We start from the raw sequence: 26,699 nt of genomic DNA, 5'->3' as shown, positions 1-26,699 counted from the left end.
GGAAGAAAGATAAGTTTGGATAAGATTATTGTGGGTGAAAGTATGATAATGGTGGATATAGGACTATTCAAAAGGTTAAGAACCGAAAATGGAAGATTGTTGAAATTGGAGATTCGAAAAGCTTATTTTGGAACCTAAAAATAGGATGTCATATGGCATGAGAAGTAGGAAAGAATTTATATCAAGGATATGGAAAAGTGAAGAATTGTTGGAATCAAGGAATAAGGGATCTCAAAAGAAAGTTTGTGGAATTTTAGAGGAAGGAAGCACTCGAATAAAAGGATTTGCTTAATTGGTTGGTGAAAGGAAAAGTTAAATTCGATTTGGTCTATATGTTCGTTAATGTACAATCTTTTGGATATTTTTAGTTTGTGATGGTTATATATGTAAGGAAGGAAGAAAAATAAGTTTGGATAAGATTATTGTGGGTAAAAGTATGAGAATGGTAGATATAGGACTATTCAAAAGGTTAAGAACGGAAAATGGAAGTTTGTTCAAATTGGAGATTCCAAAAGCTTATTTTGGAACCTAGAAATAGGATGTCATATGCCATGAGAAGTAGGAAAGAATTTATATCAAGGATATGGAAAAGTGAAGAGTTGTTGGAATCAAAGAATAAGGGATCTCTGAAGAAAGATTGTGGAATTTTAGAGGAAGGAAGCACTCGAATAAAAGGATTTGCTTAATTGGTTGGTGATATGGGAAAGTTAAATTCGATTTGGTCTAAAGTTCGCTAATGCACAATGTTTTGAATATTTTTAATTTGTAATGGTTATGTATGCAAGAAAGCAAGGAAGATAAGTTTGGATAAGAGAATTGTGCGTAAAAGTATGAGAATGGTGGATATAAGACTATTTCAAAAGGTTAAGAATTGAAAATGGAAGACTGTTGAAAGTGGAGATTCGAAAAGCTTATTTTGGAACCAAGAAATAAGATGTCATATGGCATGAGAAGTAGGAAAGAATTTATATCAAGGAAAAGGAAAAGTGAAGAATTGTTGGAATCAAGGAATAAGGAATCTCAAAAGAAAGTTTGTGGAATTTTAGAGGAACAAAGCACTCGAATAAAAGGATCTGCTTAATTGGTTGATGATAAGGAAAAGTTAAATTCTATTTGGTCTATAAGTTCGTTAATGCACAATCTTTTGGATATTTTTAGTTTGTGATTGTTATGTATGCAAGGAAGGAAGATAAGTTTGGATAAGAGAATTGTGGGTAAAAGTATGAGAATAGTGGATATAGGACTATTCAAAAAGTTAAGAACCGAAAATGGAAGATTGTTGAAATTGGAGATTCGAAAAGCTTATTTTGGAACCAAGAAATATGATGTCATATGCCATGAGAAGTAGGAAAGAATTTATATCAAGGATATGGAAAAGGGAAGAGTTGTTGGAATCAAGGAATGAGGGATCTCTGAAGAAAGATTGTGGAATTTTAGAGGAAGGAAGCACTCGAATTAAAAGATTTGCTGAATTGGTTTGTGATATGGAAAAGTAAAATTCGATTTGGTCTATAAGTTCGCTAATGGACAATCTTTTGGATATTTTAGTTTGTGATTGTTATGTATGTAAGGAAGGAAGATAAGTTTGGATAAGATTATTGTGGGTAAAAGTATTAGAATGTTGGATATAGGACTATTGAAAAGGTGAAGAACCGAAAATGGAAGTTTGTTCAAATTGGGGATTCGAAAAGCTTATTTTGGAACCAAGAAATAGGATGTCATATGCCATGAGAAGTAGGAAAGAATTTACATCAAGGATATAGAAAAGTGAAGAAGTGTTGAAATCAAGGAATAAGGGATCTCAAAAGATAGTTTGTGGAATTTTAGAGGAAGGAAGCACTCGAATAAAAGGATTTGCTTAATTGGTTGGTGATAAGGAAAACTTAAATTCTATTTGGTCTATAATTTCATTACTGCACATCTTTGGATATTTTTAGTTTGTGATGGTTATGTATGTAAGGAAGGAAGAAAGAGAAGTTTGGATAAGATTATTGTGGGTAAAATTATGAGAATGGTGGATCGGACTATTCAAAAGGTTAAGAACCGAAAATGAAAGTTTGTTCAAATTTGAGATTCGAAAAGCTTATTTTGGAACCAAGAAATACGACGTCATATGGCATGAGAAGTAGGAAAGAATTTATATCAAGTATATCGAAAACTGAAGAATTGTTGTAATCAAGGAATAAGGGATCTCAAAAAAAAGTTTTTGGAATTTGTGAGGAAGGAAGCACTCGAATAAAAGGATATGCTTAATTAGTTGGTGATAAGGAAAAGTTAAATTCTATTTGGTCTATAAGTTCGTTAATGCACAATCTTTTGGATATTTTTAGTTTGTGATGGTTATGTATGCCAGGAAGGAAGGAAGATAAGTTTGGATAAGAGAATTGTGGGTAAAAGTATGAGAATGGTGGATAAAGGACTATTCAAAAGGTTAAGAACCGAAAATGGAAGTTGTTCAAATTGGAGATTCGAAAAGCTTATTTGGGAACCTAGAAATAGGATGTTATATACCATGAGAAGTAGGAAAGAATTTATATCAAGGATATAGAAAAGTGAAGAATTGATGGAATCAAGGAATAAGGGATCTCAAAAAAAAGTTTTTGGAATTTTAGAGGAAGGTAGCACTCGAATAAATGGATCTTCTTAATTGGTTGGTGATAAGGAGAAGTTAAATTCTATTTGGTCTATAAGTTCGTTAATGCACAATCTTTTTAATTTGTGATGGTTATGTATGCAAGGAAGGAAGATAAGTTTGGATAAGAGAATTGTACGTAAAAGTATGAGAATGGTGGATATAGGACTATTTAAAAGATTAAGAACCGAAAATGGAAGTTGTTCAAATTGGAGATTCGAAAAGCTTATTTGGGAACCTAGAAATAGGATGTCATATGCCATGAGAAGTAGGAAAGAATTTATATCAAGGATATAGAAAAGTGAAGAATTGATGGAATCAAGGAATAAGGGATCTCAAAAAAAAGTTTTTGGAATTTTAGAGGAAGGTAGCACTCGAATAAATGGATCTTCTTAATTGGTTGGTGATAAGGAGAAGTTAAATTCTATTTGGTCTATAAGTTCGTTAATGCACAATCTTTTTAATTTGTGATGGTTATGTATGCAAGGAAGGAAGATAAGTTTGGATAAGAGAATTGTACGTAAAAGTATGAGAATGGTGGATATAGGACTATTCAAAAGGTTAAGAACCGAAAATGGAAGTTGTTCAAATTGGAGATTCGAAAAGCTTATTTGGGAACCTAGAAATAGGATGTCATATGCCATGAGAAGTAGGAAAGAATTTATATCAAGGATATAGAAAAGTGAAGAATTTTTTGAATCACGGAATAAAGGATCTCAAAATAAAGTTTGTGGAATTTTAGATGAAGGAAGCACTCTAATAAAAGGATTTGCTTAATTGGTTGGTGATAAGGAAAAGTTAAATTCTATTTGGTCTATAAGTTCGTTAATGCACAATCTTTTGGATATTTTTAGTTTGTGATGGTTAGGTATGTAAGGATGGAAGGAAAAAGTATGAGAATGGTGGATAAAGGACTATTCAAAAGGTTAAGAACCGAAAATGGAAGTTGTTCAAATTGGAGATTCGAAAAGCTTATTTGGGAACCTAGAAATAGGATGTCATATTTAAGAACCGAGAATGGTGGGTAAAAGTATGAGAATGGTGGATAAAGGACTATTCAAAAGGTTAAGAACCGAAAATGGAAGTTGTTCAAATTGGAGATTCGAAAAGCTTATTTGGGAACCTAGAAATAGGATGTCATATTTAAGAACCGAGAATGGTGGGTAAAAGTATGAGAATGGTGGATAAAGGACTATTCAAAAGGTTAAGAACCGAAAATGGAAGTTGTTCAAATTGGAGATTCGAAAAGCTTATTTGGGAACCTAGAAATAGGATGTCATATGCCATGAGAAGTAGGAAAGAATTTATATCAAGGATATAGAAAAGTGAAGAATTGATGGAATCAAGGAACCATGAGAAGTAGGAAAGAATTTATATCAAGGATATAGAAAAGTGAAGAATTGATGGAATCAAGGAATAAGGAGAAGTAGGAAAGAATTTATATCAAGGATATAGAAAAGTGAAGAATTGATGGAATCAAGGAATAAGGGATCTCAAAAAAAAGTTTTTGGAATTTTAGAGGAAGGTAGCACTCGAATAAATGGATCTGCTTAATTGGTTGGTGATAAGGAGAAGTTAAATTCTATTTGGTCTATAAGTTCGTTAATGCACAATCTTTTTAGTTTGTGATGGTTATGTATGCAAGGAAGGAAGATAAGTTTGGATAAGAGAATTGTACGTAAAAGTATGAGAATGGTGGATATAGGACTATTTAAAAGGTTAAGAACCGAAAATGGAAGTTGTTCAAATTGGAGATTCGAAAAGCTTATTTGGGAACCTAGAAATAGAATGTCATATGCCATGAGAAGTAGGAAAGAATTTATATCAAGGATATAGAAAAGTGAAGAATTTTTTGAATCAAGGAATAAAGGATCTCAAAAAAAAGTTTGTGGAATTTTAGATGAAGGAAGCACTCTAATAAAAGGATTTGCTTAATTGGTTGGTGATAAGGAAAAGTTAAATTCTATTTGGTCTATAAGTTCGTTAATGCACAATCTTTTGGATATTTTTAGTTTGTGATGGTTAGGTATGTAAGGATGGAAGGAAAAAGTATGAGAATGGTGGATAAAGGACTATTCAAAAGGTTAAGAACCGAAAATGGAAGTTGTTCAAATTGGAGATTCGAAAAGCTTATTTGGGAACCTAGAAATAGGATGTCATATGCCATGAGAAGTAGGAAAGAATTTATATCAAGGATATAGAAAAGTGAAGAATTGATGGAATCAAGGAATAAGGGATCTCAAAAAAAAGTTTTTGGAATTTTAGAGGAAGGTAGCACTCGAATAAATGGATCTGCTTAATTGGTTGGTGATAAGGAGAAGTTAAATTCTATTTGGTCTATAAGTTCGTTAATGCACAATCTTTTTAGTTTGTGATGGTTATGTATGCAAGGAAGGAAGATAAGTTTGGATAAGAGAATTGTACGTAAAAGTATGAGAATGGTGGATATAGGACTATTTAAAAGGTTAAGAACCGAAAATGGAAGTTGTTCAAATTGGAGATTCGAAAAGCTTATTTGGGAACCTAGAAATAGAATGTCATATGCCATGAGAAGTAGGAAAGAATTTATATCAAGGATATAGAAAAGTGAAGAATTTTTTGAATCACGGAATAAAGGATCTCAAAATAAAGTTTGTGGAATTTTAGATGAAGGAAGCACTCTAATAAAAGGATTTGCTTAATTGGTTGGTGATAAGGAAAAGTTAAATTCTATTTGGTCTATAAGTTCGTTAATGCACAATCTTTTGGATATTTTTAGTTTGTGATGGTTAGGTATGCAAGGATGGTAGGAAAATAAGTTTGGATAAGAGAATTGTGCGTAAAAGTATGAGAATGGTGGATATAGGACTATTCAAAAGGTTAAGAACCGAAAATGGAAGATTGTTGAAATTGGTGATTCGAAAAGCTTATTTTGGTACCAAGAAATAGGATGTCATATGCCATGAGAAGTAGGAAAGAATTTATATCAAGGAAAAGTGAAGAATTGTTGGAATCAAGGAATAAGGGATCTCAAAAAAAAGTTTGTGGCATTTTAGAGGAAGGAAGCCCACGAATAAAAGGATTTGCTTAATTGGTTGGTGATAAGGAAAAGTTAAATTCTATTTGGTCTATCAGTTCGTTAATGGACAATCTTTTGGATATTTTTAGTTTGTGATGGTTATTTTGTAAGGAAGGAAGAAAGATAAGTTTGGATAAGATTATTGTGGGTAAAAGTATGATAATGGTGGATATAGGACTATTCAAAAGGTTAAGAACCGAAAATGGAAGATTGTTGAAATTGGTGATTCGAAAAGCTTATTTTGGTACCAAGAAATAGGATGTCATATGCCATGAGAAGTAGGAAAGAATTTATATCAAGGAAAAGTGAAGAATTGTTGGAATCAAGGAATAAGGGATCTCAAAAAAAAGTTTGTGGCATTTTAGAGGAAGGAAGCCCTCGAATAAAAGGATTTGCTTAATTGGTTGGTGATAAGGAAAAGTTAAATTCTATTTGGTCTATCAGTTCGTTAATGGACAATCTTTTGGATATTTTTAGTTTGTGATGGTTATGTTGTAAGGAAGGAAGAAAGATAAGTTTGGATAAGATTATTGTGGGTAAAAGTATGATAATGGTGGATATAGGACTATTCAAAAGGTTAAGAACCGAAAATGGAAGTTTGTTCAAATTGGAGATTCGAAAAGCTTATTTTGGAACCAAGAAATAGGATGTCATATGGCATGAGAAGTAGGAAAGAATTTATATCAAGGAAAAGGAAAAGGAAAAGTGAAGAATTGTTGGAATCAAGGAATAAGGGATCTCAAAAAAAAGTTTTTGGAGTTATAGACGAAGGAACACTCGAATAAAAGGATTTGCTTAATTTGTTGGTGATAAGGAAAAGTTAAATTCTATTTGGTTTATAAGTTTGTTAATCCACAATCTAATTGATATTTTTAGTTTGTGATGGTTATGTATGCAAGTTAGGAAGGAAGATAAGTTTGGATAAGAGAATTGTGCGTAAAAGTACGAGAGTGGTGGATATAGGACTATTCAAAAGGTTAAGAACCGAAAATGGAAGTTTATTCAAATTGGAGATTCGAAAGCTTATTCTGGAACCAAGAAATAGGATGTCATATGGCATGAGAAGTAGGAAAGAATTTATATCAAGGAAAAGGAAAAGTGAATAATTGTTGGAATCAAGGAATAAGTGATCTCAAAAGATAGTTTGTGGAATTTTAGAGGAAGGAAGCACTCGAATAAAAGGATTTGCTTAATTGGTTGGTGATAAGGAAAAGTTAAATTCTATTTGGTTTATAATTTCATTACTGCACAATCTTTTGGATATTTTTAGTTTGTGATGGTTATGTATGTAAGGAAGGAAGAAAGATAAGTTTGGATAAGATTATTGTGGGTAAAAGTATGAGAATGGTGGATATGGGACTATTCAAAAGGTTAAGAACCGAAAATGGAAGTTGTTCAAATTGGAGATTCGGAAAGATTATTTTGAAACCTAGAAATAGGATGTCATATGCCATGAGAAGTAGGAAAGAATTTATATAAAGGATATATCCCTCAAAAAAAAGTTTTTGGAATTTTAGAGAAAGGAAACACTTGAATGAAAGGATTTGCTTAATTGGTTGGTGATAAGGAAAAGTTAAATTCTGGGTCTATAAGTTCGTTAATGCACAATCTTTTGGATATTTTTAATTTGTGATTGTTATGTATGCAAGGAAGGAAGATAAGTTTGGATAAGAGAGAGAATTGTGGGTAAAAGTATGAGAATGGTGGATAAAGGACTATTCAAAAGGTTAAGAACCGAAAATGGAAGTTTGTTCAAATTGGAGATTCGAAAAGCTTATTTTGGAATCAAGAAATAGGAAGTCATATGCCATGAGAAGTAGAAAATAATTTATATCAAGGAAAAGGAAAAGTTAAGAATTGTTGGAATCAAGGAATGAGACGAAAAGTTAAGAATTGTTGGAATCAAGGAATAAGGGATCTCAAAAGAAAGTTTGTGGAATTTTAGAGGAAGGAAGCACTCGAATAAAAGGATTTGCTTAATTGGTTGGTGATAAGGAAAAGTTAAATTCTATTTGGTCTATAAGTTCGTTAATGCACAATCTTTTTAATTTGTGATGGTTATGTATGCAAGGAAGGAAGATAAGTTTGGATAAGAGAATTGTACGTAAAAGTATGAGAATGGTGGATATAGGACTATTTAAAAGATTAAGAACCGAAAATGGAAGTTGTTCAAATTGGAGATTCGAAAAGCTTATTTGGGAACCTAGAAATAGGATGTCATATGCCATGAGAAGTAGGAAAGAATTTATATCAAGGATATAGAAAAGTGAAGAATTGATGAAATCAAGGAATAAGGGATCTCAAAAGAAAGTTTGTGGAATTTTAGAGGAATGAAGCACTCGAATAAAAGGATTTGCTTAATTGGTTGGTGATAAGGAAAAGTTAAATTCTATTTGGCCTATAAGTTCGTTAATGCACAATCTAATTGATATTTTTAGTTTGTGATGGTTATGTATGTAAGGAAGGAAGATAAGTTTGGATAAGAGAATGGTGGGTAAAAGTATGAGAAAGGTGGATAAAAGACTATTCAAAATGTTGGAACCGAAAATGGAAGTTTGTTTAAATTGGAGATTCGAAAAGCTTGTTTTGAAACCAAGATATAGGATGTCATATGCTATGAGAAGTAGGAAAGAATTTATATCAAGAATATGGAAAAGCGAAGAATGGTTGGAATCAAGGAATAATGGATCTCAAAAGAAAGTTGGTAGAATTTTAGAGGAAGTACTTAAATAAAAAGATTTGCTTAATTTGTTTGTGATAAAGGAAAGTTTAATTGTATTTGGTCTATTAGTTTGATAATGGACCATCTTTTGGTTATTTTTAGTTTGTTATGATTACTTAGGTAAGGAAGAAAGATAAGTTTGGATAAGAAAATTGTGGGTAAAAGTATGGGAAAGGTAGATGAAGGACTATTCACTTTCATAAATGTTAGAATTGAAAATGTTGTTTGTTCAAATTAGAGATTTGAAAAGCTTTCTTTAGAAAAAAAAAAAAATGTTATATGCCATGAAAAATAGGAAAGAGTTTAAATGAAGGATTTGACAAACTGAAGAATTATTGGAATCAAGAAATAAAAGATAGCAAAACCACGTTTGTGGAATTTTAGAGGAAAGAAGCACTGGAATAAGTGGATTTGCTTTATTGGTTGGTGATAAGGAAAAGTTCAATTCTATTTGGTCTATAAGTTCGTCAATGAACAATTTTTTGGATATTTTTAATTTTTGATTGTTATGTATGTAATGAAGGAAGAATGATAAATTTCGATTAGGGAATTTTGGGCAACAATATGAAAATGGTGGATGAAGGACTATTCGCTTTCATAAACGTTAGAGTCGAAAACGGAAGTTTGTTTAAATTTGATATTTGAAAAGTTTGTTTTAGAACCAAGAAAGAGGATGTCATATGCCATGAGAAGTAGGAAAGAATTTGAATCAAGAGCATGAAAAAGTGAAAATTGTTGGAATCATGGAATAAGGGATAACAAAACAAAGTTTGTGAAATTTTAGAGAAAGGAAGGACCAGAATAGGAGGATTTGCTTAATTGGCTGGTGATAAAGAATTGTTAAATTGTATTTGGTCTATAAGTTCGTTAATGGACAATCTTTTGGACATATTTTTAGTGTGACCTGGTTATGTATGTCAAGAAGGAAGGAGATAAGTTTGGATAAGTTAATTGTCGGTAAATGTATGAGAATGGTGGATAAATGACTGTTCACTTTCATAAACGTTAAACCGGAAACGGAAGTTTATTCATATTGGAAATTTGAAAAGCTTATTTTGGAACCAAGAAATAGGATGTCATATGCCATGAGAGTAAGAAAGAATTGGATCAAGGACATGAAAAAGTGAAGAATTTTTGGAATGAGGAACAAGGGATCGAAAAACTATGTGTGTGAAATTGTAGAGGAAGGAAGCACTAGAATAAAAGGGTTTGCTTAATTGGTTGGTGATAAAGAAATGTTAAATTGTATTTATCTATAAGTTCGTTAAAGGACAATCTTTTGGACATATTTAATTTGTGATAGTCATGTATGTAAGGAAGGAAGATAAGTTTTGATAAGAGAATTGTGGGTAAAGGTATGAGAATGGTGGATGAAGGACTATTCACTTTCATAAATAGTAGAGTCGAAAACGGAAGTTTGGTCAAATTGGAGATTTGAAAAGCTTATTTTTGAACCAACAAAAAAGATGCCATATGCCATGAGAAAAGGATGCCATATGCCACATGCCAGGAGAAGTAGCAAAGAATTTGAATGAAAGGACATGGAAAAGTGAAGAATCCAGAAATAAGGTACAGCAAAAGCAAAAATAAAGTTAGTGAAATTTTAGTGAAGTAAGCACTAGAATAAGGGGATTTGCTTAATTGGTCGGTGATAAAGACAGCCAAAGCTTGATATAGTTACAACTTTGGAACCACCAACCAAATACGATGTTTCCATAATCAAATAATAAAAGCTCAAGGTCATATTTCTTTTAGCAGTTTCTGACAGTATTGAAGCTTTTCTGATATTTTAGTTGTCTTCTTATATATGTATATTATCTTTATATTCGTAATTTTCTTTATGAGTTGTGTGTATGATCTGGAGTGTTGCTTATGCTCTGTGATATTTTTCTTCTGCGAGTTATGATTTGCTTTTGTCCAGAATGCTTTTGTTTAATTATCTCTCTGAATAGAAGCAACTTGATGGTGCTGGTATCGAGCTATCGAGTCTCTTCAAGCAAATTGAGAGTCAGGCTTCTTATGGTTGCTATACTACTGAAGCTTGGAAAAAGAGGATACACTAGATGGGGTCTCAAGTAACTGGCGATCTTCTTGCATCTGTATCTGACGCAGAGAACCCTTCACAAAGGCCTGTAAGGAGGTACAGCATGCCCTTATAGTATTGTGAAGCTTGTAGAAACTGAGATTTTCATTTCACATATGCATATAATGTCTGCTTTAGGTGTAGACGATATGGTAAACTTTTGGAGGAGGGCGCAAGTGGATATCTGTAGAAGAAATTCTCCACTCATGAGGCTGAGGGAATTGGAACATAAAATTTGGAAGTTGATGGGTGCTCTCTTAATAAAGTAACATTATTCGGCAGCAAGAACTAGGCTTCTATCTACTTGGCCAGCACTCCGCAGCTAGCTGCTGAAATGGGACTCAAATTTCCTGGAGTTGTTGAGGTACGTTTTGTTTTGTTTTGTAATTGTTTTTCTTTCTGTTCACATGCGATGTTCGGATTCTTTTGCGTCCCTCTTTGCACTTGCATTTTCATTTGCTTTGGGTCAATTTAGCAATAGCTTTGATTGCCTTTGGTTGGAAATTGTTGTGCAAAAACTCACTACACAACACTACACAAACGTACATAATCCTAGGTAGTAAATGATAAAAATTCGATCCCACTTGGACATATTTATGAAAATTTGATGAAACTAAGCAAAACTATGGTGCACAAATAGACTTTCAAATCTAAAATAATTAACACGAAAAAGACTTAAAAGAGGACAAAACATGCATAAAAATTATAAAACGCATTAGATAACACAATGTTACACAAGGGAAATTTCACATGACGCCAATCTGAAAGCTTATGGAATTCACTTCTCTTGCCTTTAACGCTAAGTTTCTGCCCTGTCAACGTAATGCATTAGATAACACAATGTTGCACAAGGGAAGTTTCACATGATGCCAATCTGAAAGCTTATGGAACTCACTTTTCTAATGACAAGTTAAACATTTCTTTGAAAACTCAATGCTAATGAACACTAATAAAACCCAAATTCTCCAAAATCATAAGCTTGGAACGTGTAACGACCCTAGATTTGTATTAATCTAAAGTCGCTACCGTCACTATCATCTATACTCTTATGCGGAATTAAATATTTAAAACTTCATCTCAGAACACATACTTCATCTTAAAACGCTTTCATTGACTTACATGTTTGAAAACATCTTAAAACAACATAAAGGAATACTAAATAAAACAAGTAGACCATTAAAGGTGAAAACACCCTATATTAACATAAGACTAAGAAATAAAATGCTACTATCCTATGCATGTGTCATGGTCTCTGATTGCGATGTCGTCATCAACCGTACAGGGGTGCCTTGCCTTCACCTCAAATAGAAGTAGCACACGGCTTGAGTATTTTAAGAAATACTCAGTAAGTGACCCCACTATTGGGACCAGGAAAATATAAACACATACAACTCATGATCTAGGGACTTATCGTTAGAACCATCGTAGGGGTGGCCTCCAGTCCGGACAAAATTGGATGTGTTCTACTTCCCTACACACAACTCACGTGCGAGTGTGGGTCTCCAAGTAGTTCGCACCCTCCTTGGACCCATCATAGTTGAGCTAGCTCTGTCCCTAGCGACGTCCGGAGGTCAACAGACCCTTGAGTGTCATGCAAGGTGTCACAATCGCACTCTTGCGATAGTGGGACAGCAATTGTGCAGCACTCACGGTTGACTTGTTTGCTATCGCAAGAGTGCGATTGTGATACCTCACATGACACTCAGGGGTCTACTGACCTCCAGACGTCGCTACGGGCAGCTAGCTCGACTATGATGAGTCCAAGGAGGGTGCGAACTGCCTTGGGATCGATCCACACTCAGGGGTCTACTGACCTCCGGACGTCGCTACGGGCAGCTAGCTCGACTATGATGGGTCCAAGGAGGGTGCGAACTCGCACGTGGGTTGTGTGTAGGGAAGTACTACACATTCAATTTTGTCCGGACTAAAGGCCACCTCTATGATAGTTTTAATGATAGGTTCCTAAATCATGAGTTGTATGTGTTTGCATTTCCTTGACCCCAATAGTGGAGTCACTTTCTGAGTATTTCTTAAAATACTCAAGCCGTGCGCTACTTCTATTTAAGGTAAAAGTAAGGCACCCCTGTATGGTTGATGGCGACATCGCAATCAGAGACCATGGCACGTGCATTGGTAGCAGTTTATTTTCTTAGTCTTAAGTTAGTATAGGGTGTTTTCACTTTTAATGATTTACTTGTTTTATTTAGTATTCCTTTATGTTGTTTTAAGATGTTTTCGAACACGTAAGTCCATGACAATGTTTTAAAATGAAGTATGTATTTTAAGATAAAGTTTTAAATATTTAATTCCGGTAAAGATTAATAGAAATCTAGGGTTGTTACACTTTCTTGGGAGAATTTGGGTTTTATTAGTGTTCTTGCATTGAGTTTTCAAAGACATGTTTAACTTAGCGTTAAAGGCAAGAAAAGTGAGTTCTATAAGCTTTTAGATTGGCATCATGTGAAACTTCCCTTGTGTAACATTGTGTTACCTAATGCATTACTTCGACGGGGCAAAAACAGATACTGGTTCCTAAATTTCACCGTTAAAGGTAAGAAAAGTGATTGTGCGGCACTTTTTTTAACCAAGCGAACAAGTCAGTCGTGAGAAATTCAGACGTCGCGGACAACGTCGGCTTATGTTTGGGCCTCGAGTCACATTGCGAAAAAATGGTTAGAAAACGTGAGCGAGGAAATACATTTGAAAACGAATGGAAGAAAGCAACGTTATATGACTATAAGCAAATAAATAAATACCACGACTTAAATAATATATAACTTAGGGTAGGAAGAAGTGACAACTAGTCATATCCCCTTATAGTATTGGAACATTTTACCCTTGGCGAGTGTAGACATGGTTTTGGTGAATGGTCATACACCTCCGTATTGACCCAATGTGAAATGGTCAAGGTCTATCTAGGATGAAAGCATATAAAAGGGGTTTGGAATGGGCATGCAACCATGGACAACACGTTCTAGATAAGCAAGACACAGACATCTGCTATGCGGCTATAGGCAACACGCCTTGGACAAGCATGATCGTGACCCACTCAATTGGTTGATGTCTCTATCAACCGATTCTTTACAACTCGGTGTTGTAGGTTGAGGCTGACTTTACCTTGGACAAGCATGACTGAGACCCACTCAATTGGTTGACGTCTCTGTCAACTGACTCTTTACAACTCGGTGTTGTAGGTTGAGGCTGACTTTAGGTCTCTTCAACGCGCTTCCAGCTGATCTTAGTGTTATGGAGTCTCTTCCAATCTGTAAGGAACTGTCGAAAACTACTTGGTTTGTTGACTCTTGGCGTCTCCTGAGTCGAAGTTTCTCCTACTTCCTTTGCTTGGGGATTATTCTTCTTTGTCTGAGGTCGTGTTGCCTCTCTATGCTTGACGTCTTCTAGGTCGAGAGAGTAATGTTTTATGTTATTGACGTGGACAATAGGGCTAATCTGCATCCATGGGAGCAATTGGATCCTATATGATGCCTTCCCGATCTTGTGGATAACTTCGATTGATCCATAGTATTTTCGCACCCGTCTTTGACTTTTGTTGCTTTGATCTTGGAGTTGATCTGACCTCAACTTAATCAGAACTCTCTCTTCTTCTTGAAACTGTCGTGGTCGATGCTTTCGACCAACCCTTCTCTTTCTCTGTCTGGATGGTACTTATACGTGAGTCATGTGTTGTTACAGAGGTATGTCTCTATCTCCCTTCTTCGATGGAGATGTTGACTTGGTGTCTCTCCTCAGCCCTTGGGTGATCACTAACAATGGTATTTGTGGGCCTAATGGACCCAATTGACAAGTCATTTAGGCAGCTGCCGGTAGAATTCAGCTAGCTCGGATTAAGCCGTATGACATTCATTCGTGGTGGGTGATTTTGCCCCCGATATGACATCAACCTTGCTATTTATCTGCCTAGGTGGAGATAAATACTTTAACTGACTTCCTTGTCTCGTGTTGCGATGTTTCTGAATTGACCACGAGGCTTTGACATTCCCTGTGAAGAACTAAGAGCGGAGTTCTTGTTTCAAGTTATCCCAAGTGTCCACAATACATCGACCATCTTGAATGTCCATGTACAAACCTCCAACATAATTTTGCATCGTCGGCTAGATGCATTGTTGCCAACGTGACCTTCGCTCCCTCTGACATGGTATTTGCGGCTCGAAAGTATTGTTTGAGGTAGAAGATAAATTTCTCTAGAGCCTTGGCATCTCAAACCCCACAAAAGGGTGTGGGCTCTGGGACCTTTATCTTGTTAAATTGTGCTACACTTCCAGTCGGGGTTTGGTTCCCCACCGCTCTCATCCCACAGTGAAGTTCTTGTTTGTAAATTATCTCTTTCCTCTTTAATTAACTGAGTTTTGGTGAGGCCATACCCAGTTTTTTTAAAGTTGTCGTGCCTATATAATTCCATATGGATATCGTCGTCATCACGCAGGGATTAGATGCTGCATGTCATGGGCGGATTTTAAGTACATTGATTTGGACACCAACTTCATATTTATTTATTTGTTAGTTTGTTTCTTTCACCTAGTTTCTCTATGCATGCATGCCTGTTTATCGTAGATTTGGTGAATTAGAATACAGTAAGTGTCCTTGTGATTGTGCAAGGCTTAATATAGGATGAGTCATTTTATATGTAGCAGTTCAAAGTTTATTTACAATAAAGAAATGAAACCGGGAAGACTTGTTTGCTCTATGAGATCTTCTTTAGGTATTAATTAAGATTTTTCAACCTGCTCCTTAGAAAAAGTGTCACATGTCCAAAATTAGACTGAAGTTCATAGTGCGAGTTGCAAAAAAGTTCTAACATCACTCACATTGAATGTCACTTAGTTACACAATTCTGATATCAGTCACGTTTTCCTGTCACACTCATGTCTGGTGGCGTCGATCTGGCCACAAAATTGCAGCGATGGTTGACAAGGATCCGTAGCTCTGTAATGAGGATTCATACAAAATCAACTGATCTCCCCGGTGATCATTGTTATTTTTATGGATGAACTATAAAATTTGTTCATGAAGTACATATGAAATTTATATGCTGTGTGCTCTGTTTGTAGAGATTTTCTGTTCCTAATATGCAGTGATAAATTTAAGACAATATTCACGTGAAAACTTTGGATTGTTTTTGATGCAGTACTGGGTAATCCAGAGTGATGTCCAAGGGAAAGGAACAGAACATCCATTAATTGGTGTTGTCTGTGGACACTTATTTGGTCTGAAGTTAGAGCATTATACAATTAATAGGCAGAGCCGGTAAGCTCCTGAACGAAGCGTCCACTGACTTTGAGAGTGCCATCATCATCATTAAGCACGGTAAGTCATCATCCCTTCTCCATGCCCATGCCTGTACTTACTCTCCTGCTTTACGCCAGCCCCCTGTTTTTTAAAAGAGAAAATAAGTATACCTAAGATTATACTCAAAATTTGAATACATTGATTGGATTAAAAAGACTAATTTCACAATCTCAAAAAACACAAAAGCCAAAACCAATATCTTTGAAATGACCTCAAAATTAGCGATGTGATTGGATTTTTGTGAAGCTTGAGATGCCAAAATTTGAACACATCCCTTCCATTATAAACAACTGCACATAATCCAATCTCTATTGAACAATGGAGATCTACATAACATAATTAATGAATAAAGTTGTACTAAAAGAATTAATGAATAATGTAAAATATATAAAAGCAACCTAACACACAGGCAAATAATTCAAATAAAAAAAATCTGATGTTTATTGATATTTAGTAGTTATTCAGCAAAGAGGAACTGCTCACAGCCTAAAAGCCTGTTTCTACTGCACTCTGTAGCTTTACCAACTTTTCTGTCACATCGTCCTTTTTTCCTTTTCCTTCATAGGTTATCCCTCAGATATTTTCTATCTATTTTTCAGGTAAATCTTACTAGATAAATTACAAATTTTATATATGAATTTTTATATTTATGTTTATTTAATCTTTCATTTTTCAAAATGACTATTTTTTTAAAAAATTTGATTTTGATTTTGATTTTTTTTTTTTTTTTTGCAAATTTCACGGATTTATTGAACACAAATTTCAAAATTTTGAGTTTTTAAACATAAGATTTAAATTTATAAAAATTTTAAAATTGTCATTAATTAAACATTTTTAAAAGCATGTCATAATATATATAATATTTTTTATAAGACATTATGGACAAAAAGAAAATTTAAGGATTTGAATCATTACTTTCCCATTTTCTTGAACTTAATAAAAAATAAAAACAAATTAAGCCTTTTTTTTTTTCAACCTATTCAATTTAGTTTAACATCTAAAAAATCATTAAAATTAAGGAGAGGTATTTTAGTAATTATAACATATCTAATTTCAAATGAATTTCTATTTTTATTGAGTGCCCATAGCTGTATTTATCCGTTACATCTACTATGTAATTAAATCATTAATAATTGAAAATAATATAACACCCTTTAATAAAATAATAAATCACGTGCAGGTGAGTACAATTATCGGTAATATGAAATTATTAAAGTTTCTTGATATCTTATCTCCATTTGCGGCTACGGGATTTTTATAAAGAAAAAGCTATCTAATTTCCTTATTTCTTTTTATTTATTTTAATTTCCAAAGATAATTTCGTACAAATGCAATAAATATATTTTCTAGTCCATGACACGTCAGTAGCCATCAACATGCCAGCCTGTCCAAATAAAGGCAAAATTTTGAATTGGGTCATACGGGATTCGCTTTTGCCGAAGTTACCTAAAAGTTTAGGGCTGTACCTATAATCCAAAGGGCAAGGGAGTTCTCTCTTCCACGTGGTAATCTTCTATTGGTCGGTGACGGAGAGAGAGAATTTTGGGTGGAGCATAGTGTTTCTTCTTTTTGTGGGTCATGGAATAGTCATTTTTTTTCTCTCCAGCTTGCATGATTAAAGTTATTTCACATTACGTTTTGGGACAGTAACAGTTGTAAAGTCACTCTCCTAAATGATTCCTTCAAATCTTGTGTACATTAAATAAATGTTCAACATTTTTTTTCTATTTTTTTATACCATATGATAAGATGCAAATCCAATCCATACACTCCCCTCACCCTTAAATATCCATACTTTCATATTTTTCATATTTTATAGTGAGTTTCTTTTTATTTATTTTTTTTTTCAGCTCAACAACTCTGGGGATGGAAAAATTTGAACGGTTGTACTCTTGACCAAAGGTACATATCTTAACTAGTTTAATTATATTCAAACTGAGACTCGTTTTTTTGTATATTAGTTGATATTTTATATGTTAACTTGTCTAACCTTTTTGTTGTCTATTTTATTCGTCACCCTTAATTAATGTCTATTTTATATGTTTGTTGATTTTTTGTTTGTTTAAAATCATTAACATTTTCACACACATTTTATTTCGTTTTTGGATAATTGGAGAAAGAGCCAAAAAATTTATGAAGATGAACTAAAATGATATATACAATTTAGAAGAAGAAATTAAAAGAGAAAAATTTAAAACAACTTTTTGGTAAGCTTTTTTAAAGTAAGACAAGCCAAGAGGGGACCTTCTCATTTTCCTCCTCCTGTCTATTGTTGCTGTCATATTTATAATATTGGATGCAGATTTAAAGATTTTAATGTTTCTTAATATCTATATACAAATTTGAAACAATATTATAATTTCTTTGATTTAATAGTACAGAAGTGTTGAGACATTAAAAGACTCGTCCAATAATTTCTGGCGAAAATGTGGAGGATGTTGTTTGATTAAAAAATTGAAAATGGGGAGGGGATAGGGTAAGGGAAGGTACAAGGGGTAGTACCATTCCAGCTAGCACTTACCTTACACTCATGCACCTACGTAAACACACAAAAGACAAATACGTGAAGACAATGTCTCCCCCCACTCCGTTTTTGTTTTAATTTGTTTATTTTCACCCAGCTGTACTCTACTTTCTTCTTCATTTTTACTATGGTTTCTTAGTAAATAATTTTTAATCTTATATTATTCTTGGATATTTGTTGACTACTCTTTACTAACTATGAGGATATTTCTGGTTTGTAAGATGGTTGTTGAGGATGGTTGAGAGGGAGTTCCATGTTGGCTAATTTAAGAAATGATAATGAGTTTATAAAGCAAAAGCAAAACCACGAGAGCTTATGTTCAAAGTACACACTATTATACCATGTGAGGTTTTCAAGTGGGTGTATGGTAGTTTAAGGATTAAGTGTGAGGTTTAATTAAACCTTAAAAACTAATCAGAAACTTGTAAAACGAACCCAAATTAAAAGTATGTCCATTAGGCAAAATTTGTAAAAGTAATCTTCTTTTTACCCTTTTTTATTTGAATTCCACATCGGAAATGATGTGGAACTGTAAATTTAATGAGGTGAGTAAGGTCGCTCCGCACTGGAAATGGCTATAAAAACATCTCTTTCTGACAAGTTTACTTGAACATCCACACTGTGAACTCTTCCCCTCACTCTGTTTATACCTCTCTAGCTCCCATGGCTTCTTCTGTGTTCTTGGGACTATGGGTTTCTCTTCTAATGCTTGGTTTTGCTTCTTCTGCTAAGTTCGACGAGCTTTTTCAGCCGAGTTGGGCTTTTGATCACTTCAATTACGAAGGAGATGTCCTCGAACTTAAACTTGACAATTACTCTGGTAAAAACCCATCCCATTTTTACGGCACTTTTCCTCATTCTCTCTACAATGCTTAATTTTGAAGTCGATTTCAGGAGCTGGGTTTTCATCCAAATCCACGTACATGTTTGGCAAAGTGACCATTCAAATCAAGCTTGTAGCTGGTGACTCTGCAGGAACTGTCACAGCATTTTATGTAAGTGAAAAAACATAAACTTAATCAAATGAATGTTACATTGAAATGATAACTTGTAGGATTCTTATCTTGTTTTTCTGGTGTAGATGTCATCGGACGGTCCAAATCACAATGAGTTTGATTTTGAGTTTCTGGGCAACACAAGTGGAGAGCCATATACAGTACAGACCAACATTTATGTGAATGGTGTGGGAAATAGAGAGCAAAGATTGAAACTTTGGTTCGACCCAACTACAGATTTTCATTCCTACTCCATTTTTTGGAATCGCCGTCAAGTCATGTAAGCAACTCCTCCTTCACTCCATTTACATTATTAGCTGAGTTTTTATTTCAAGCCACTGTTTTCATATATATATATGTATGTATGTATGTATTGTACTAAAAATGGGCATTGTAATGTAGATTTGACCCATCAGGAGAGTAGATATTGAATGAAATTTATAGAAAAGAATAGATTTGTTTTAGAACAGGACATTACATGTGGAAGAAATGAATCCAAGCTTTCATTAGAAAATGAGAAATAATTCAACCAGGAACATTCTTCATGTATTAGAATACCCATTTCGAGAATTATTATAAAAATGGCCATGTTTTTTCTTTAGTTTAAATACTAAACCAAACCTTGGAAAGGTTTGAAATTCAGAAACAAAAATGGAATAGACTCCAAATATTAGAAACCCACAAGATTTTAGCCTTTATGTGAATCAGTGCCCGTTAATGCGTGGCTCTGTACGAGCAGCTACCCGATCGGTGTCAATGGGCCAATGGCTCTGACAAAGCCATTGAGCCCTTCCAAACAAGGCACCACAATATTCCTCTTGGCCCCCCTTTCTGATCACATGCATGTGCCATCAATTTGGCCCCATTTCAATTCATGAATTATTAAAACATTACTATTCTTTCAAAATGTTGTTTCTCTTGAATTTTGATATTTATTTATTTATTTAAGATTTGAAGTTTGATATTTTTAATTAAGAATGAGTGATGACTGTCACGACTCTTATAATTATTGTTTATTTCAATTCATGAAGTTTGACATTCCACGGTGGTATAATATTGTTTATTTTAACTCTTATAATTATTGTCGGACTCCCTCCCAACCATTCTTGTTCCATAAAAATTTCTTCTTGTTCGTGTAGATTTCTCGTGGACGAAACCCCAGTTCGAGCCCACATGAATATGGAAGACAAGGGTGTGCCATTTCCTCGAGACCAATCCATGGGAGTTTACAGCTCTATTTGGAACGCAGACGATTGGGCCACACAGGGCGGCCGAGTCAAGACCGATTGGTCCCACTCCCCCTTTATTGCCTCTTATAAGGGCTTCCAAATCGACGCCTGCGAGTGCTCCTCCGCCACCGGAGCCACTGCCAACGCCACCTGTTGTAGCGGTAGCGGTATCGGCGACAACGGCAAGAAGTTCTGGTGGGACGAGCCAGTGCTTTCAGAGTTGAATGTACATCAAAGCCATCAGTTGCTCTGGGTTCGGGCCAACCATATGATTTACGATTACTGTACTGATACTGCTAGATTTGCAGTTACGCCTGTTGAATGTATTCACCACCGCCACTAGCGGCGGTGGCTATAGATTAGTGCTTTTGTTGGTCGTCGCGATGGTGTCTCTTTTGTGTAAAATAACATTAATTTTTTTAAAATTTCTTTTTCATATCTTGCTTTGCTTCATTCATTGTGTCACTTCCATCTCCAACAAATTTTGTCCTTTTTAAGTTTTTATTTATTCACGTCAATCTAACGATTTTAAAACACATTTACTATAAAAAGCTTTCCACACCCTTATAAAAAAATATTCGTAAACACTTTCTATAATTCATGATAACTTTTATTATTATTATTTTGTTTAATCAAATTCATCTCATATTCATCCCTATTTAAATGGGTATATATGTATATATATTTAACTTTATATATATATATTCGTACAAACAAGTTACTTTTTTCTAGTTCTTGGTACAATACAAAGTTATATAAAATTATGAAGTTGGTGGAACCTATTCTCGTTCGGCTGAAAAGCAAGCGAATGGCTATCCAATTGGAGTCCCATTATTCAACTTTTTTATTTTTATTTTTTAAATAACATTATTATAAGGTATCACCTAAAGTATGGTCCATAATTATCCAAAAAGTATGGTCCCTTGTTGAATTATGGAGGTCCAAAAAAGTCTGCCTCCTACTTCGAAAATCGAACATTTCATAGAAGTTCTTCATTTTGGTACCCTCAACATTATTAAGATTTTTTTTTAAAAAAAATAGTTCATTAAACATTAGAATAGCGTTTTATTTAACATTTGACACGTTACTAAATGATATACATACATTATTTTAAAAAATTCTAAAAAACGGAATTGTGGTTAAAAAAAAAAAAAAACTAAATAATCATCCAAATCTTAAAACTTTTAAAATATAATTGTTTGAGCGATTTAAATTTTGAACTTTGAGAAAGTAATTATTTTAGTGTTTGATATATTATTTTTTTAAATAAAAATAAAAATACCAAATTTTTTATTTTTCTATATTTTCCATAATTCACTCCTCTTGCTTACTGATTGTAATTGGGCTTCTGAAAGAGAGCCCATTGGGCCATCTAAATATGTCAGCCAAGATCTATTTGGGCCTAGCTTTGTGCTTGATTAGGGCAACAAGCAAGCCCACAATCAAGCCCGTTCTGAGGAAAAGGAAACCCAAAGTCGTTCCCCTTTCATGGTTGATTTTTTTAACTGCCATTTTCACACCGTTAAAATTAAAATAGTAACTTTAAAATTACAAAATCAACTTTTAACTATTTTATCAAATTTTAAATGCACTTAATTTTTTTAAAGTTTAAGAGATTAAAAGATTTGACTTTATTTTAATTGAACGACATGTATCGATAAATTTTTTTTCAAGAGATCATCTCTCGATCGAGACGTATAGATAATGTTTTCATCAATTGAGCCGAGCATAATGTCTCGGTTTGGAACTACAATTTTTTTTTTGACCCATTTAGGAATAATTAAAGCTATAATAGAAGTGGGTTAGGTTGGTAGGGTACTAGAAAAGATGAATGATATAATATAATTAGTTAGGTTATTAAATAAAAAACGGTATGTGAGACCGACCATAAATGATAAAATCTTGGGGAATTAAAAAATCCAGCTCTGAAATTGTTCGCATTTATTCACATAAATAAATAACCTCCAATAATCGCCAGCTGTATTCTTTTTCGCTTCTGCTACCAATTCCCACGCGGCTTTTTTCCCTTTTTCTTTTTATTTCACTTTTTCTTTGCTTCCAACTTTATATTAATTTTCAAACTTTTTTTTCTTTTTAATTCTTTTCTAATAAAAATAAAAAGATTTCCACGAAGATTCATGCGACCATAGGAAAATTAAATAAATTAAATTAAATTTTAGTGACGTGTCTACTTTTTCTTTAGTAAAATTAACTTTTCAATTTTTTATAAAAATTTGAGCAATGTTTTGGCATATCATTATATTATCAATTTTTTTATATAAATTTTTTATGATTTCTGTGATGAGAACAAATCACCGGATGTGGAAACTTCTCCTAGAAGACGCGACCTTGAGGAGAAGTCCGGGAGGGAAAGTCTAAAAAGGACAATATCTACAAACGGTGGATCTGGGTCATTACAAATGGTATCAGAGCCAGATACCGGACGATGTGTTAGCCTTCTTGTAAACACGAGGCGGTGTGCCAGTAACGATGTTGGGCCCCAAAGGGAGAGTGGATTTGGGGGCGGTGTGCCAGTAAGGATGCTGGGCCCTAAAGGGGAGTGGATTTGGGAGCGGTCCCCCCAAAGGGGAGGCGGTGTGCCAGTAAGGACGGTGGCCCCAAAGGGGAGTAGATTTGGAGGCGGTCCCGCATCGATTGGAGGAAGGAAAGAGTGCCAAGAGTGCTAGCGAGGACGCTGGGCCCCGAAGGGGGGTCGATTGGAGAAAGGAAAGAGTGCCAACGAGGATGTTGGGTCCCGAAGAGAGTGGATTATGATAGGTTTTAGAAAGCTTCCCTTACCACGAGTTCTAAACACAATTTAAAAAAGAATGGTTAAAAGACAAAATTGAAAATTTTAAATTATAGGAGCAAAAATCCAAACAAATTTATAATGAACAGCTACTCTACTCCACGCGTATTGCTTTGGTTGTAAGTAAACAGCCTCACCAAATGAAGTAATGAAGGTCCCTATACCAATTATGATGCATACTTCTGTTCAAACTACTTTCAAAACATAAAAACAAAACCTAGAACACAGGACCCACCTCCCCCAATTCTCAACATACAACACATACTTCACCAGCTCCAAACTTTCTGTATTTAACGCCCAAACCCTCCAATCCCCTTCACATTCAAAAACCCATATTCATAAACCTCCTTAATTCAATTAAAGCTTCCTCATTTCCAAATCCCATGCCCAAAATTTCCCTTCTTTGCCTCCTTCTGGCCCAGATCTTGCTGATTCAAGCAATGGCTTCGACTGCCACAACCACAACTCGCCATGTGTCGGTGGCCCCGGAGCCATCGGAGACCGACAACGTAGAAGGGCCTGGACTGGCGGAGGCGCCGGAGATCCGACGCCTGGGAAAGCATCACGTTGATAAGTCCGTGGCCGGCGGGGGAGTCATCATTGGCGGCCTTGTTACGGCAGTTTTTGCAGCTGTTTTTTGTTACATTCGGGTTACTAGAAAAAGAGATGGGGTTGATTCGGTTCATTGAGATTTTTTAATTTTTAATTTTTAATTTTTAATTTTTAATTTTTTATTACTGATATTGAAGTGAATAGTGAAGTGGGTTAGTTTTTGGTTATAAAATCTCTTGTGAGAATATTCTAATTCGTTTTGTAAAGCAAAAGTTTCATTCGTTTTGAAGCCTAAAAACGCTGAAAGATTTTGAGCATTTGGAAGCCAATGGGTAAATGTTCATTCGAATGGTGGCATGCACCCATCTACTTCGCCGTCTCTGTAGTCTTAGCCTTCTTCGCCATCTCCACAGCTCTGAACTCCACGGCTACTTCCCACTCTGCAACTCCGCCGATCAAAGCCGTCGCCGACGAACTCTCCATAAACGCATCAAGGGCCTTAAGAAGAGCCGGTTTCAACACCATTGCCACGCTCCTTCAGGTCTCCCCTGAACACTTCTTCTCCCCTCAAAACTCCACCATTTTCGCCATTAAAGATTCCGCCATCTCCAACACCTCTCTACCGCCATGGCTCCTCAAGAATCTTGTTCAATACCACACTTCCCCTTCTAAGCTTTCTATGGCTGACTTGTTAAAGAAGCCTCAAGGGGTCTGTCTCCCGACCCTTTTGGCGCCAAAGAAAATTGCTATTACTAGAATGGATTCCACTGCTAGATTGGTTGAGATCAATCATGTTCTTGTTACAGACCCTGATATTTTTCTTGGTGGAAATGTTTCCATTCATGGCGTTCTTGGGCCATTTTCTCCTTTGGATCCTCTCGATGTTCATCAGGGATGGAGCTTTATTCAAGCGCCGTTCTGTGATTCAACCGCTACTTTAATTTCAGATTCTCTTGAAAACAAGAAGGGGGTTGAAGTTGAATGGAGAAGAATCATACGGTGGCTCAGTGCAAATGGGTTTGTTTCTTATGCAATCGGATTGCAATCTGTTCTCGAAGGGATTCTTCAAGATTTCGAAGGATTGAGATCGATTACCGTTTTTGCACCGCCGAATTTGGCCTCTGTGGCATCTTCATCGCCTGTTCTGACGCGAGCAGTGAGGCTTCACATTGTTCCTCGAATGGTTACATACAAATTCCTCGCTTCGTTGCCGGCCAGAACTTCGTTCAAGACGCTCGTCTCCGGCCAAGATCTTCAGGTCCTCGGAGGCGTTCGGGTTCCGAGAGGAACGGTGGTCGTTAATGGCGTGGAGATTGTCTCGCCGGAGATTTTCCGGTCAAGGAACTGTGTGATCCATGGGATTTCCCGGTCGCTTGAGACCGCCAGTTTACCTCATTTATCAAGGTGACATCTGTTCTGATTCAGAATTCAGATTTTATTGACATGATGAAGAACATACAAATACATAGGAAGGAAATTCTGACCTGCAAGTTCTGTACATTAGGTTTTCGTTTCGGAAAAGAATAAAACAAATTGAAATCGAAAAAGGAGATTAAGAAATCGAACGAACGTTCTATCGAGAAATTCTTTTCATTAGAATGCGAGTCATTTTCAACCCTGTTAGCGTCACGTTGATCGAATTAACAAATCGCGATTTCGTAAACAATCCTACAATCTCCCCAACTTCAGCATCTCCACATTCCTCCACGACGATCACACAGGCACCATTCGGACGAACAGCTCTCTCCATTTCCGAGACAAATTGAGACGGAAACAAGGCCTCGGCCAAATGAGGAGTAAACGCTAAATCAAAAACATGATCAAAGAAGGGCAAATTATGCGGATCAGCACGACTGACCAATGGCGGTGAATCGACCAATTCGACGCCGGTGACATCGAGGACTCCTATCTGAGAGAGCGCCATGACCTCGTGGCCTGCTCCGGCAGAAATACAGACGACTTTGGTGTGGTTATGGAGAAGCCCTAGATCGCGAATGGTGTGGAAGAATTGGACGAAGGAGGAGACCTTTTTCTGCCAATCTTTGGTGGACCAGAGGCGCTTGTTCTTCTTGTCGACGGAAACGAGCTCGCGAGGAGAGGAATCGCAGGAGGATTTGGGGAATCTGAGATGAGGTTTTGAAGGGGAATTTGGGGGAACGCAGGTTTCTGGGGTTTGGAGGAAGAGCAAGAGGAGGATGAATGTGGCTATGGCAACGGAAGCAAGTGAGAGCCTGTTGAGAAAAAGGCGTACGTGCCGTTCCATTGTTGATTCCCGATCCAAGATTGTCTTCCTCTTCGTCTTTTTGTCCTTGGTTGTGAAACCAAATACCTCCTTTCGTGGTTGAAGATAAAAGAAAGAGCAAACTATCTATTATTTTAATCACACGAACCATAGAACCATATGTACGTTTAAAATCGAACTAAGCCTCATGTATAGACCAAACACGGTTCAATAAGGTTCATATATAGACCGAAACCTGTTCAATAAGACTCATGTATAGTCCGAACCCTGTAAGACCGAAACCTGTTCAATAAGACTCATGTATAGTCCCCCTGTTCAATAAAATTCATGTATAAACCGAACCCTGTTCAATAAAACTCATGTATAGACCGAACCCTGTTCAATAAAACTCATGTATAGACCGAACCCTGTTCAATAAAACTCATGTATAGACCGAACCCGAACCCTGTTCAATAAAACTAATGTATAGACCGAACCCTGTAAGACCTTATGTATAGACTGAACCCTATTCAATAAAACTCATGTAAGACTGAACCCTGTTCTATA

At 35.4% G+C, this 26,699-nt stretch overlaps 3 protein-coding genes and 2 long non-coding RNA genes across 5 annotated transcripts; 4 read left to right on the top strand and 1 right to left on the bottom strand.

Annotated features, from left to right (window-relative positions):
• The first annotated feature begins 2,532 nt into the window (after positions 1 to 2,532).
• Positions 2,533 to 7,746, top strand: LOC111455179. Its single transcript, XR_002712552.1, has 3 exons — positions 2,533 to 2,552; positions 5,609 to 5,878; positions 7,417 to 7,746. It is a non-coding gene; the product is annotated as an uncharacterized LOC111455179 (long non-coding RNA).
• Positions 7,747 to 7,773: 27 nt separating this feature from the next.
• Positions 7,774 to 16,179, top strand: LOC111455178. The gene is made up of 4 exons (XR_002712551.1): positions 7,774 to 9,503; positions 9,926 to 10,552; positions 10,634 to 10,859; positions 15,642 to 16,179. It is a non-coding gene; the product is annotated as an uncharacterized LOC111455178 (long non-coding RNA).
• A 2,721-nt stretch (positions 16,180 to 18,900) lies between these two features.
• Positions 18,901 to 20,989, top strand: LOC111455617 (xyloglucan endotransglucosylase/hydrolase protein 9-like). Its single transcript, XM_023097350.1, has 4 exons — positions 18,901 to 19,146; positions 19,221 to 19,321; positions 19,408 to 19,601; positions 20,461 to 20,989. The coding sequence occupies exons 1-4, from the start codon at positions 18,990 to 18,992 to the stop codon at positions 20,891 to 20,893; spliced, it is 885 nt and encodes a 294-aa protein (XP_022953118.1). The 5' UTR covers positions 18,901 to 18,989; the 3' UTR covers positions 20,894 to 20,989.
• A 2,659-nt stretch (positions 20,990 to 23,648) lies between these two features.
• Positions 23,649 to 25,504, top strand: LOC111454951 (fasciclin-like arabinogalactan protein 21). The gene has a single exon (XM_023096440.1). It carries the CDS (start codon positions 24,240 to 24,242, stop codon positions 25,317 to 25,319), a length of 1,080 nt encoding a protein of 359 aa, XP_022952208.1. The 5' UTR covers positions 23,649 to 24,239; the 3' UTR covers positions 25,320 to 25,504.
• On the bottom strand, positions 25,478 to 26,693 carry LOC111454952. Its single transcript, XM_023096441.1, has one exon. It carries the CDS (start codon positions 26,172 to 26,174, stop codon positions 25,485 to 25,487), a length of 690 nt encoding a protein of 229 aa, XP_022952209.1. The 5' UTR covers positions 26,175 to 26,693; the 3' UTR covers positions 25,478 to 25,484.
• Positions 26,694 to 26,699: the final 6 nt, after the last annotated feature.

The sequence above is a fragment of the Cucurbita moschata genome, unplaced genomic scaffold (assembly GCF_002738365.1).
Source record: "Cucurbita moschata cultivar Rifu unplaced genomic scaffold, Cmos_1.0 Cmo_Scf00017, whole genome shotgun sequence".
Lineage (NCBI taxonomy): Eukaryota > Viridiplantae > Streptophyta > Magnoliopsida > Cucurbitales > Cucurbitaceae > Cucurbita > Cucurbita moschata.
This window is presented reverse-complemented; position numbering and strand designations above follow the sequence as displayed.

What these genes read in the sequence shown, in the direction of transcription:
- LOC111455617 (XM_023097350.1), top strand. Translation starts at nt 18,990, where the DNA reads ATGGCTTCTTCTGTGTTCTTGGGACTATGGGTTTCTCTTCTAATGCTT. An exon ending in TAAACTTGACAATTACTCTG is followed by an intron (nt 19,147 to 19,220) that starts GTAAAAACCCAT and finishes AGTCGATTTCAG; the next exon opens with GAGCTGGGTTTTCATCCAAA. An exon ending in GAACTGTCACAGCATTTTAT is followed by an intron (nt 19,322 to 19,407) that starts GTAAGTGAAAAA and finishes TTTCTGGTGTAG; the next exon opens with ATGTCATCGGACGGTCCAAA.
- LOC111454951 (XM_023096440.1), top strand. Translation starts at nt 24,240, where the DNA reads ATGGGTAAATGTTCATTCGAATGGTGGCATGCACCCATCTACTTCGCC.
- LOC111454952 (XM_023096441.1), bottom strand. Translation starts at nt 26,174, where the DNA reads ATGGAACGGCACGTACGCCTTTTTCTCAACAGGCTCTCACTTGCTTCC.